The following is a 15,132-nucleotide window of genomic DNA, read 5'->3' on the forward strand; positions in this document are numbered from 1 at the left end:
AGTTGGTCAGATGTCTAATTATTTCCTGCAACATGTAGTATTGAGACATTGGCCGAGTACAGAACAGTGGGTGTGTACTTTCATTGGCTCACTGTGCTGTAACTTACTGAATGCAACCTTAAAGGACAAGTAAACCCCAAAATTGGAATTTTCGTATATATGAACAATGGAGCTCATATACATTTTTCAGTGTTACATCATACTTGCCAACTCTCCCGAAATGTCCGGGATACTCCCGAAATCTGGACAGGTCTCCTGGACTCCCGGGAGAGCAGACAAGTATCCTGCATACTGGAATTTACTTTGCAAAATGATGTGATTCACAATGAATCGCGTGATTTTGGCCCCGCCCACCCTGACAAAATAACGTTTTCGGCATGGGGGTGGGGTCAAAATGACACGATTGACCGTGCCCCGCCCCCTCCCTCCAACCACGCCCCCTGCCGGGATCTCCCGGCATTCTCTTTTCAAAGGTTGGCAAGTATGTGTTACTTTCCACATTAAGGTATAACCTCCCTGCTCCATGACAGATAGCTAAAGCTCCTCCCACATATTTAGGTGTGTCCTGATGGGTTTTCATAGAGGCTGAAAAGCCAAAAATACAAGAAATTGAGTTACTGTGACATCACTGGCCCTGCCTGTGCATATAGAACCAACCAATCATAGCACATTTCTGGACAGTAAGTATACAAGGCTGTCATTCAAATTCCAACCAAGTAATGATAGCAACATCTCTTAATTAACAAAGCAAACTGCTGCATAGACGTTAAAGACTATGTTGGACATATCAAATTAATTACAGATGCTCCAGTTATTTCATATATATTATTCAGCTCAGCCTTTGTGAGATATATACATACGCATACACATATACACACACACACACATAATATATATATATATATATATATATATATATATATATATATATATATATATATATATATATATATATATATATATATATTTATTCTCATAGTATGAGTTTATTTGCTCTTTTATTCTTCAACAACTCTAGAGCAGTCAAAATAAAACTGGAGCTAGAATAGTGCTTGTGCAACAGAATACGTATAAAGCAACTTTATCACTGAAAATCTACGATTGCTGACACAATCAACAGTAAATTGTAGCAAAAACTTATTTGATCTTAGTACCAGCATAATAGAGTAAGTCGGATGATCGTTCAGAGGATTGATTAAGGCTAAATACCACATTAAAGGTTAAAGCACTGTGGTTTAGTGGTTAGCCCTTCTGCCTCAGAGCACTGGGGTCATGAGTTCGATTCCCAACCATGGCCTTATCTTTGTGGAATTTGTATGTTCTCCCCATGTTTGCGTGGGTTTCCTACGGGTGCTCCAGCTTCCTCCCGCACTCCAAATTTTTTTTATGGCAATCTTTGTCGCTCAGTTTATTTTATTAAAGCCAGAACTGTATATCAGAACATAGGAATGAACAAGGGCTACTGAGGGTGTAGATATGAAAGGGGCAGCCACGTCTGCGCCTGTCAACCTCCTTGTCTCTCCTACTCACTTATATGCTCAAACACCGGTCCAAGGATGGCTTACTGTCTTCAGCCTTTACCATGGGAATATTTCAAGATAAAAAGCTTGCTACATTTTTCATGTGTTTTTTTTTCACTTCGGAGAACAACTATTCTCTACTACAATTTAAAATAAAGTTTAGTTTCTAATTCTGTCACAATTTACACCCCCAAATTTTTTTTGCCCCTAAAAAGCCTAACGCATAGGCTGCAGCCTAGTCTGTCATCAGGGGCTGATTATCTAATGGTCTGAGTTAAAAATCCTCCTGCAGAACCATACATACGATGGCAGACAACAGATTGGTTCATCTAATTTACTTTCATGGGTTGTGCCAGTTGCAAGTTCTCACAATAACATTAGACTTGTCACATGAAATTTTGAGTTTTGTTGCAAGGACTTGGTCACACTTCTGTGAAATGTTACTAGCTTAGGAACCCAATGACACACGCACAATAAAAGCAAAAACACATTGAAGCCTATAGCACCATTCTGCCATCTATTTTGCGATACGGACACAATTCAGGTTACTCAGCATGGCGTTTTTCTTTCATGTGGTAACTCTAAAGGCTTTACTATTAATATAATGATAGGATATCAGGTGAAGCCAAACAACAGATTTGTAGTATTCCTTTGAATGCTACAAGCCTCCTTTGTGAACAGACCCACATTTACAGAGACAGGCTGTAAAATGTTTACATGTAAAAGCTACTTGTAGGATATACAAATAATACACATAAACAAATATACATACATACATACATACACACATTATATAGTCTCCTTAAATACTGCCATCCCTCTGACAGATAATAGGGAGAAGAAATGAAGTCTTTATACTGCAGTTTGTGACAGCCGTCACTTTCATTAAGAATGTGAAAACATAAGGGGAACTCTGCAGAATGGCTAACCCAGCGCACACAAGGATGAATCTTCAATTAGCTGGATCATTTTTATTCATGTAAGATTCTACCTGACCCCGCACGCAGACAAGCTAGCTCCAGTACACAGCCCAATTTATTACATGTGTCCCAGTGGATATGAAAAGTTCCAACAACAGCAGTAAGATCAGAGACAAAGCTCTGCATATTGGCTGTGTGTCTGACAGACAGTTCTGCAGAAAAGGTTTTCTAACAAAAAGGTCACTTCATGGAAAACTTACTAGCAGCTTTGATGAAGCTTCTCTGAAACTGATATGTCATGAGGGGGCCTGGAAGCATCCTGCAATATAAAAGTGTACAAGACATGCATTACTCAGAAGCAAGAGAACGTACTTCACAATTCAGTTTACATTTTAATGGACAGGAAGGTGCATCAATCATACAAATCAGAGACAGATAAATATATTTCAGAACTACATTTGTAAATAATGGTGGTGAAGTGAAATACAGTAGTTATATAATACTGTAAAAATATGATTCATTCTCACAGAATTTACTGTAAGATATGGAATCTGAAAGAAAACCGTCATATAGGTAAAAAAAAAAACGGTCTATGTCATGCTTGCTTTTTATTTTAGACATTTTAGAATTTTCACTTCTCTGTTTAATTCATGATGGCATCCAAAGCAAATGAGTAGTGGCAGAAGCAACATGTACGCTAATAGTATAAGAATATGCCATATAGCGATGGAAGAGAAACAAAAAAAATAACTAGAAAATCTACGGAGAGGAGGAAATTTACTAAAAAGCAACTTTTGGCAATTTTAAACCCGCCACACACCACCAGCAGTTTTCAACTCCCAACCACAGAACTTACTATCCAGAAAGTAAAATTCCAAAGTGCAGATTAGACCAAACTGCCTGGTAATCCTTCTGGTTTTACTATATGTCAGCTTATAGACCAATGCCACTGCTAAGCAGCACTGCATCTCTCATGGACCCCCCCACCTTGCTGGTGGATTCCAGGGTTAAAATGTTGAAATATAATGCCAGCTCTTGTGCCACTACAACTGCCAGCATGGACATGGGCTGCGGTGCATTTTCAACATGTAAAATAAAATTTGGACAGCGATGTTTAATGTGCCTTTTGAAAAAACATTGATTTTTTGAGCGGTTTGGCCTTTAGTATATAAACTGTTTTCAGACTGCTCAGTTAGCTGCACTTTGTTAAAAACAACATGGGGGGGATTTACTAATTTTAACTACACAAACCCATATATCATCAACAAATTGGCACATACTTCTAAATGTGGAAATATTTCCAAGACATGATCAGATATGGTAGCAATGTAATTTTAAAAGATTTGTTACATATAGGAATGAATAGTCAAGGGTTTCGTTCTACATTATGTGCTAATTCTGATTACTGCCCTTTTTTAATATTGCATATCTTTAATGTTTTGGGGGATTTTGGTCAAAGACTTCTGTCATTGTGGAAACTAGGGTCCAGTCAGTTAAGCTTAAGAATCACTTTCATTGACCGTGCACTACTACCATACACATCTATGGTTTTCAATACAACTACATATTTGGTATAGCATATCTTTAAACTACCTCAAATAAGTTTTCAAAGCACTTGTGATTGTCTTTATCTCCCAATCCGTAAAGACCTCCATTTCTGCTTCACTGGTTATTTTGGGATCTGAAATGGAAAAAATAAATTCTTGAAGCAATATAAGAAAAAAAGTGTCTCGGCAACAAAACCTAAAGTGGTCAAAAATAAATGGGAGGAAGCGTTCGGTTTCATGATGCATGTAATTGAACAAAAAACCCCAAAAGACAAGACTACCAACAACAACTTTTGTGAAAGGATTAAGACAAATATAATAAAGGTGAAACAAGAGAATAACATATAGTAATTGTTAAATAAAACGGCAATGGTATCACTTACAGATCGGTTTGAGCAAATCAGCTTGGTAGAATGCTGTAAGCAGTAACTTGAGTGTAAAAAACCTGAAATCAGAAGTGTACCAGTCATGTCACTTGTGTTCTAAGCGGAATCCTACAATGCCCTGTCAGACACATCACCCCAGGTGCTTGCACAGTGGAATGTGTGTACATTCACTCATAGGGCTTTTGATAGCCCGATAGCATTGTTGATTGGTTAAAGAATGCAGACTATCTTTTTAAAATTTCAGTAAGATTCTATACATAAATACACACACGCAACAAGCGGATTCACTTAAGCCAATCTGTAGGTGACACTTACCTTTTAATGAACAAATCCTTCCTAGTACTGAAGATGCTGTACTAGAAAGTTTTTGAAGATTATACACTGGACCATACACAAATCTTTCAAACCTTCATTGTCATTATTTATTTATTTATAAAGGGACACAAATTCCATAGCGCTGTGGTGAGAAAATTTGTCATTCACATCAGTCCCTGCCCCATTGGAGCTTACACAATCTAATTAAGGTTAATAATTAGGCAATTATAATTAGGTAGGCAATAAACCTACCAGTATGTTTTTTGCAGTGTGGGAGGAAACCGGAGCACTCGGAGGAAACCCACCCAAACACAGTGAGAATATACAAACTCCACACAGATAAGGCCATGGTTGGGAATTAAACTCCTGACCCCAGTGCTGAGAGGCAGAAGTGCTAACCACTGAGTCACTGTGCTTCCCCTTAAAAAAAAGAAATGCACAGCATATATAGATTTACAGGTTTAATTTGACAGATTTTTGTAAAGATGCTGAATTAACTATTGTATATGGACAGATGTTTATCTTTGCGCTTAAGATAATTGGGAGCAGTCATTTTACAAAGGAAAATAAAATATTATCCATAACCAAAGCTGGATTATAAATAAAGAAAGGGTATCAATTTACAAGAAAAAGGACACATGACAGACACCTATGTCTACGTGCAACATACAGCATATGCATGCAGTCATTCACTGTGAAAAGAAAAAGGGGGAAAACAAATCAAAGATATGAAATCCATAGCAACACAAATCACATCACAAACTGGCACTGTAATGTTCTCAATGCCAAATATTGATGCATTTTTTTCTACATCAGCAGGAAAAACAAAACAAAAGAAAAAAATAACACTCCAACCGCATTTGGAAAAGCCTGCGTTCATCCTGACTAACGCTGTCTCTTCAAGATCCTATTCCATAACATTACCAAGCACATCTCAGGACAGAGGGCTCTCTATAGCACATACGAGGGTGAGCTCTGCACACTGCAGTCCATCCATTTTAATTAATTTCATTTCTAGACTAGGCAGAGATTTTACACATTTTCAGGTAATTCTGTTTGCAATCTGAGCTGTTAATTTCTACATCATATGTAGTTCAAACAAGAGGAAGAGATAGTTTGCAGTACTCAAATAGTCATCTTTAACCTTTACTTGAACAGAAGTGATGACACAATAGCCCATACTTGCCAACTCTCCCGGAATGTCCGGGAGACTCACGAAACTCGGGTTGGTCTCCCAGGAGAGCAGGCAAATATCCCGCATATAGCATCTGCTCCTCAAAATGACACGATTTGCGTCATTTTGGCCCCGCCCCCGTGGAAAAAAAATCTGCTTTTTTGTTGCGGGGGTGGAGCCAAAATGGCGCAGTAATATTACCGCGTCCCGCCCCTCCCACCAACCATGCCCCCCTGCCTGGGATTTCTCGGAAGGAACTTACCAAAGGTTGGTAAGTATGTAATAGCCTGTGCAGCTTAAAAGGGTTGCATTTTATTTTCAGTACATACATTTGTTTCCATAGTCCTATCATTAAACTAATTTAACAATGCAACACAGTAAGCAGACATAACCATAAAAGCCCAATTGTATTAATGTATAGAGTTAGTATTGTGGAATTAGGGTATGGTATTAAATATCAATTGCAACTATAACGGATATATATATATATATATATATATATATATATATATATATATATATATATATATATATATATATTATATTAATACAGGCCAATGTTTTTAATGTAAAATAATTGATTTTCAGTTAAAATGTTTTCTTTGGTGTTTTTTAAATGTCCTTTCAGAAACTCATTTTCAAGGTTAATGCTAACACAAAGTTTGCATTGCAGGCACCTGTACAATTTTGACAGTTTGTGACGGTCTACATCAAGAAATATGTGACTGGCTCCTGTGGCCAGTCACATGGCCACAAGAGCCAACTTCAAAAGTTAGTAGTCAGGACTCCATCACAAAGCATCCACCCAAAAGGAGTGTGGATACAAATAAATATTTTGGACGTGGCACATATAAATATACACAAATAAATACATGCCGATGGGAGAGCCTCAGATTTAATATATACAGTATAGCTCCCCTATAACTAGCAGATTACTATGCTAGACCTTAACTGACCATTATAAAAGAGGAGCTCATTCTGATGGACAACATATAAATAGAATATAAACCGCAGAGCAGGTATACATTATTCACCAGATCTGTTTGCAAATAATAATATGCTGAACCATGTGGTGCGAACAATAATATGACAAACCATAATCTGTGGATTTGTCGCCATGTGCAATGAGAACGCATAGTAGCAAGTTTGTATTTTGGTCCAAGAAAGACCACCAGATGTAGAGTAGACTACCTATTTAACCACATCGTCTCCAACACGGTCAGAGGTACTAGGACACATTTGTTGGAGCCTTCCAGGGCAAGATAACATCTGGTGTAAATTTTATAGAAATTCTTTTCTACACTGATTGATGTTGTTCTTGCTCGCAAATGGAGGGTGGGTAAAAAGAGTGATCCTATGTCTGTTTCTAAGTGCAACCCCCAATGTGTGTGGTCCTGGGGTGCATAGGTAGGTAAATAATTGCCTCGTTTCCTTTGCCCTGACTAGCTCTTGAGTGAGAGTGTAAGTGACCAAGGGTCCCCCACACATGGTTTTTTTTTGTTTGTTTTTTTACAGCGATGTCTGTTAAGTGTGAAAACAGGTGCTGCTGCATAGTGGAGCACTGCAATAGTTGTTGCAGAAAGTCGTGTGTCAGAGCATTGTAAGGTTTCCCATGCCTTCTCTACTCCAGCACAATACATGGGATACCGATCCTAAACTAAAAAGAGAAACAGATATGTACATCTCACATATACCCCTAGCTTCTACTGCAGAGTTCTTAAGTGAGTGACATGGTTATGTTAAAATAAGTGTCACACTTAAAATGTTTTTTGCTGTTTTTTTTATAGCATAAATTAATTTATCCCTCTGCGGAAATATTATGACTCACTTGGTTCTGGCACTTCTCTTATGCAATCGGCCACAATTCATCCCTCCTGAGTGGGGGTAATATCACTCATTTACTTGGGCTCTTGCACTATATCTCTCATGTAGCGTCTGCCCCTGGGCTCTGACACTTCCATGGTGTGGCTCTCCGCTCCTTTAACACATAATGGTGTGCCGCTGCTCCCTGCATACGGTCTCTCTCTCTTTCTTATATGGGCTGCTTTACTAGGGGCTCTCCACAAAAGATTCTGTGGTGTACAATAAGGTAAGGCAGATACTATATCTATTCCCATATTCACCATATAAATGGTTTTTCCTGCATGTGTTCACTGGTGAGTAACCAGGGTGGAGCTCTGAGTAAATGTTTTAAGTGTAGTTTGTGTGTCCTGTAAGCTTCCACGTCTCTTTGTGTCATCTCTTATTTCTCCCTCCAATCTGACCCATTATACTTATTGGTCAGTCCCGCTTTTACCTATCTAAGTGACTGTCTATTTTGACAGCTCTTTATCCTATGCTATTATTTTATATACTAATAATAAGATATTATTATTTTAGTTTTTGTTTGTTTTTAGAAACTCCACAATTGCATTTCACCATATGCCCAATACATAAATAAGTTCTTGAGAACCTCATTTCACAGGTCTGCCATAAATACATTTGCAGTACCAATTAATTTAGCAACACCATGAAGAAGAAATAAAAACAAAACAAATAAAACTATGAAATCATGGTTCTGAAATAAACATTCAAAAAACACTAAGACAGGGAAACATATGAACGGATAATTACATTTTGAGTCCTGAATAATTTATTGGTTTTCCAAGATATTTTTTTTGCTGATTATGCAGTTAATTTGTCCAAAAACAGCATCACTACCTAATTGTACTTACTTTTACATAAACCAGACACAAGAATGTCTTCTGCCAGAGTATCTATCCATCTAGAAAGATTTTATTACCTGTCTATTTAATGCTGCTTGTAATTTAGCTTCACACAGTTTGGCACATTTACCGTATATACTCGAGTATAAGCAGACCCGAATATAAGCCGAGGCACCTAATTTTACTACAAAAAAAACTGGGAAAACTTATTGACTCGAGTATAAGCCTAAGTTGAAAAAGAGAGAAAGAGAGAAAAGCTGTCAACGGGGAGGAATAGCTACATTTAAGATCTCATTGTTCATATACAATTGCTGAAAGAGCGTTTGAACATGGAGAACAAACTGCACATAAACTGGAGGAAAAACAGAGCAGCAAGATTCCTCCCTTTTGCAAACACTCCTGCTAATTCACACTTACACACTCAAAATAAGAGTAGGTTCTTTCCTTAGAGCATGTTTTACACTGTGAACAAGCAACAACTTGTCATAACAATTTTATTTGGCTGCTTTTCTGTGCCTCGGTTTTCAATGGAGTCTGATAGCTGTTGGCGCAAAGCGGCCAGACACACTTCTAGTGCTTAAGTGTAAACAGAGCTTAAGTGCAGTGGCTGAATAAGTCTATTCCCCTTCCTATGCAGACAGATACCTTTAGCAGTAGGCAAGACAGTACAAACAGAAAATGGTGGGGCATCAGTTCAGCCTTTTACTTACTTCCGCAGTGGAACGCATGTGCGTTCCACTGACAGGAAGTTTCCCTGACTGAGGGACCGGAGGACAAGTAAGTTCACTCGTGTATAAGCCGAGGGGGGCTTTTCAGCATAAAAAAATGTGCTGAAAAAAATCGGCTTATACACGAGTATATACGGCAATTGTTTTTTGTTGAAGAGTGTTTTGAAAAGTGAACTGTTAATTCAAAGTTTCACTAAATACTGCAGTAATCAACTTTGTATACCAGTCCACATTTTTAAGAAAACTTTTTGACATTTGCTTCCTTTGTACATATTTCCTCTTCCTGGCGAAGGCAAATGGAAAAATAAGGTATGAACTATTGTTTACTTTCTCTCTGGTGTTTACCATCCCATTTTATGAGGACCTGATCCTGACGTCAACAGACACGACAGGTTCCAAACATTGACTTCATGAAGATGTGTTTCTTTCAGTTTCCTAATATGGAATGCCGGAGATAAGAGTCAGGCCTCTCTCTCTCTCTCTCTGTCCAACTATTAATAGCAGAATATTGCAGAGTGACCAGCTGCTTATATGTATTAAAAAAATGATTTATAAAATATAAATATGGTATTAACCAGCGCTGTTCAATTTCTCATATAAACTCATATGAGAGATTAAACAGCGCTGGATAATACCATATTTATATTTCACAAATCACTTTTTCTCAACTGGTGTATAGTTCTTATGGATATATCTAGCTACAGTGGATAGAGAAGCACTTGTGGGGATTTCAATTATTTTACCTATATATGTATTAAAAAGTGACACACACTGCTATATAATAGAGGTGGACAAAATATCCATCACACAAAGGCCCTTGGTTATATGGTCTTGTACTACATTTTACAGATGACTAGGCACAGATGGGCAACACAGTGGCCTAGTGGTTAGCACTTCTGCCTCACAGTACTGGGGTCATGAGTTCAGTTCCCGACCATGGCCTTATCTGTGTGGAGTTTGTATGTTCTCCCCATGTTTGCGTGGGTTTCCTCCAGGTGCTCCGGTTACCTCCCACACTTCAAAAAAGGGGGATTACTGCATTCGTTAGTAATGCGGCTATAATAATAGCCTCATTGTTCACAAATCCAATTCCCATAAACACCTATGGGGACTTCGATTATGCACTATTCATCAAGTTTCCCTCTGCAAATGCTGTTAGCCGTTCTACCTATCCTCTCTGCGGATCCTTTCCCAACAGGCTCCGTGCTCTCCCAATCGCAAAATCTGCACAGGCAATCAGGGGCACATTTATCAATATTCACATAAAGTGAAAAGTAGTTTTCAATCCTTATCGCAATGATAAGGATTGAACTACTTCTCCCATTTATGTACAGCCCTGCACAGAAACAGCAGTTCCGAAAAACTGCTGTTTCGGTGATAAAAAAAATCATACTTACCCCCCTCTTCGGAAGCGCTGTCTTCGGGTCTTCTCTTCACTCTTCAATTGCGCATGTCCAGTTCCAAGATCCCCTCTCTGTCTCTGCAACGATAGTTGCAGAGAGAGCGCGCGCTGAGTGACAGGGAGGGATCATGTGATCCCTCCACACATGCGCTGTCCAGCTCTGCTCTTCGGAGCAGAGCTGACAGTATTAGATTTCCTCAATTCGGATGATGTACGCCAGCTTCAGCTGGCGTACATTAACATGACAAGTTCCCGAAAAAAATGTTTTTTCGGGACTTGTTAGATTCTGTTGAATGGTGACTGCTCCCAAAAACGAAGAGGAATGCAAAGCAGCAGATATCATGGATGCCCCCTTAACAAATTTGCGGAGGACACTGTGGGACCTTAATGACCCGTTAAAAGCACTATCGTGCTTTATTAAATATGCCCCTTAGAACCTATAAGTTAAGTGATCGTGATCACTTTACTATAAACTATTTGCCGGGACAGGCTCCTATAGGAGAGGAGAACACGATCGGTCATAAATAGACCCCAAATACACTGTATTAAAAATGTTGCATACAGTAGTGACAAACTAAGAGATCGGCTAAGAGACTGTTTATCCATCCCACACTCACCTGCCGTGTTTACATTCTTAGCATGAACCATTATTGGGTTTATAACATAATGAACTATTGACAAATATGTCTTGTGCATATGGCCTGTTGCAGGTCTCCTTCATTTTCAGATGTACAGGATGCTATTTTTTCTGTTCAAACTAATGCCTGGTGCTATGAGAGAAACTTTGTTTCAATTTTGCCTTTTCTTATAGCTGGATGGAAAAGAAGCATATTGCAAATAGAACTGGATAGCATCCATTGATAATTTATAGCCTGTGACACAGGTTCATCGATGCGATCCTGAGATTAGTTCCACTTAACATACAGTCAGTCATTCTTATGGGTCTCTGTAACCATCCAGAACTAACTGGGGATTAAAACAGCTACCAATAAGATAGAGGACAGGCCACCCACTGAGAGCCTGTTATTTTACCTAGCAGCAGCTCCTGTAAAACGTCTAATCTGCAGCAGCTCAGCACTGCCCACATCTATACGCTCCATATTCTGAGACCTGCAATGATCATTTTTCATGAAAGAAAATTGTCCTCCAACCTCTAATATTAATAACTAACCTTCTGTATTTTTATAAAACAAATGGGATAAGAGCTTTGTGTTAGGAGAGTCAGGTAATGCACAAGAAACCAAACAGATTAAATGTGGTAAAAAAAAAAAAAAGTTATAATAAATATAAAGGAGAATAGTTGCTATATAAATATTATACTTATGTTGTCTACAAATGTAACATTTTAAGTAGCTGTCCCAAACTGCCTCCTTTCCTGCCATGTTGGTGCTCTGATGTACAGATCACAATTCATAAACGCCGCCATCTGCTCAAAAAATGTGGTGCTGCTACAATTATATCATCCACTCAAATTTTTTGTTGCAAGGTATTGTGGTGTTTTTTTTTAACTGTACGTGTTAACTTTCATTTCAAGTGAATTTGTATCACCGAGGTCTGCTGATGTGTGCTAATGTTTATTTGAGAGCATGATAAATTGTTCCCCTGAATGGCCATTTACATCTTTGTGTGGTATGTTTTTAAGAGAGCAACCCACATGGGAAATCTCTTGCTTTTCTGACATATCGGTAATTTTTACATTTCAAAATATGAAACATGAGTTTGCGTACCTTGATGAATCAAGCCCTTGATCACTATTTAAGGACCACCAGTATATACTCTGCTATATCCCTGAGGAAGCCCGCCGAACGCGTGGGAAACGCGTTGGAATAACTGACACAAATTTCCTATCTTTTATTCATCCTCATTGTTTGAGCAAGTTTGAAGCTGCTCCATTCATCCATCCATCTGTCTACACATCATTTACCCCTTGCCGCTGCAGCGCTGGAGTGTATCGCCAGCCTGTTCAGTAAGAAGCAAGGAAACTAGCAACAGCCGGGACGTCAGGAACCTTCTGCGCAGGCGCGCACTAAGAATGGAGACATCACCGCTTCCACCGACTATCGTTACACCGTAGCGGACCTTGTGCACAAGGAAAAGAATTGGAAGGTGCCTCTCCCTCTGCAACTGTAAGTCCAAAGACTTTCTTCCGTTTCTACCAATCAATCTCTGCATTACCCGCTGATGTGATCTACTACTGATTATCTTTTTACCAAGTGCTGAAGACTTTGGCACATTTATGAACTGTATAATCTCCACCTATGAAACAGGGTCTACAATGGGTGGATCATTTTGATACTTTCAACTTGCCCATCTGTATGTACAAGCCCCTGCTTCAATGCAGGTGGACTGTTGTCAGATTGTTTGCAATTCTAGAAGCAATCTTGCGAGACTGTACATTTGGGAATTACTACCAGGTGAACTATTGCCATATTGTCTGTAACCTTAGAAGCATTTATTGTGAGATTGCCCATTTGAGATTTACCAGCAATCTTTTGGTTATTGTGATTTACCTGTTTATCTCATACCACACTGTTCTGGGCAGAACTACTACATTGTGTTGTATAATAAAATTGCATATTTTACCTATATTGACAGCGCCAAGGTTTTTATAAATATATCTGCATTTATATAGGGATAGGGGTTCCCTATTTCCCTCTGGCAGCTTTATTCACTCCAGACTTGCTGCACTATACCCTATACATATATATATATATATACATATATATATATATATATATATATATATATATATATATATATATATATATATACACACATTTATTTGCGTGTCAGACTTTACACACAGATTTAATACGCACCCCAACAGATTTTACAAATCAGAGGAAGCATATGAAAAGGATATCTAAATGCTTCAAACTTAACATTTCCACTTTCAGAAACATCATTAAGAAATGGAAGTTAAGGAGGACTGTTAAAAGGCAATGCAGAGTCTTGAAGTCTCACAAAAATTTCTGAATGAGCTGCTCAAAACCTGGTCAGATATACGAAGAAGAATAAACAGTGAAAGGTCCAATTAAACAATAAACAGTAAAAGGTTCAATTTAATCCCTGATGAAGCCCTATATGGAGAACGAGTCGGATTTGAATATAACTCACTTGGAGAAGTATTTTGGATTTTATCCTTTTTTGGAGCTAGCTCCAGAACGAGGGCCACTACTCTGGTCTGCATCTATGTTCGCATCCCCCCTTCCTTAGTGCTGGTGGAAGTGGAAGCTGTGGTGATTCACAACTGGGAGTCTGTCCCGTGCTACATGCATAGCAGCCACCGCTCCAGTCGGGACCCATAGGAGTTGGATCCCGATCCGTTTGGCATTAGGGTACGGATCTATTCTCCTGCTATTGGTGTCTTCTTTCACTGGATAGTTTACCTTTCGCAGCCACCATCCGATGGGGTGAGTCTACATTACTAATGCCATATTCCTCGCTCTAAAGGAATGAAGTTTTGAACTTTATCTTGGACTTCACTGTGTTTTATTAACTAGTTTGCAGCATCACTTTTTGTATATATGTTGTTTTGACCCTCTTGGTCTATCATTTGGTCCAGACCATGATATGATGTAATTTTATATAATTTGTCTATTTCAATCCATATGGTATAACCATATAAATGGTGAGGAAGTTATCCAATAAAATTACAAGTTTATTATTTAGTACTTTTTCTGCGCCAGGAAACTCTTTTGTATATTATACGAAGAAGAATCACTATATCACTGCAAAAAGCCTGTAAAAGCAGACACCAGAACAATGGTCCACTGTGCAATGTTGCTTACACAAAAATGCAAAACTATAACTAGAAAAGCCAAAAACTTTTTGAAAGAAAAAACTGACTGACAAAACATTGACATTAAACTGTTTGCTCACAACCACAAGAAATAAAAGATGATGATAATTAAAGTAAGTGCCTATATAGTACTCAGTGCTGTATATTAAGGGGATAATGATACATACAAAAAAACATACAATGACATGAAAAGATGATACATTTGGAGAAAAACAGGGTAGCATGTGATACCTCTGATCGCCACAAAGTTGTGTCCCTAGTGCTTTCCGAAGTTGAGAGGAAGCTCTGCCGGCACTTCACTCAAATTGAAATCCGACGAAAAAGAGAGAGTAAAGTCCCAATCCTGCTGACACCAGCCATGCAAGCTGCAATGGAACTTCTCGCAGAAAAGCGTGACAAATATGGAGTGGATAGCCAAAATGTCTACATGTTTGCCAGACCAGCTGCCTTGTCACATTTCAGAGGCTCTGATTGCATACGACTGTTTGCCCGAGAGTGTAGGACCAAGCATCCCCGCACACTGTCTTCCACGAAGCTTCAAAAGTACATTGCTACTCTCTCGTAAAGGTCCTCAACCTATACGGCACAGAACTGGATCAGTTGGCAGACTTCCTTGGGCACGACATCAGGTGC

At 38.7% G+C, this 15,132-nt stretch overlaps 1 protein-coding gene across 6 annotated transcripts in view; it reads right to left on the bottom strand.

The window, feature by feature from the left end:
• ARHGAP26 (Rho GTPase activating protein 26) overlaps window positions 1-15,132 on the bottom strand; it is a 453,586-nt gene that overhangs the window by 185,671 nt on the left and 252,783 nt on the right. For all 6 annotated transcript variants that reach the window (XM_075209689.1, XM_075209691.1, XM_075209688.1 and 3 more), the window contains exons 15-16: window positions 4,034-4,121; window positions 2,701-2,759 (exon numbers count right to left, since the gene is read on the bottom strand). In XM_075209689.1, coding sequence (XP_075065790.1) covers window positions 2,701-2,759; window positions 4,034-4,121 — 147 coding nt within the window. The remainder of the gene's footprint in view (window positions 1-2,700; window positions 2,760-4,033; window positions 4,122-15,132) is intronic.

This window comes from Mixophyes fleayi, chromosome 4 (assembly GCF_038048845.1).
Source record: "Mixophyes fleayi isolate aMixFle1 chromosome 4, aMixFle1.hap1, whole genome shotgun sequence".
NCBI lineage: Eukaryota > Metazoa > Chordata > Amphibia > Anura > Limnodynastidae > Mixophyes > Mixophyes fleayi.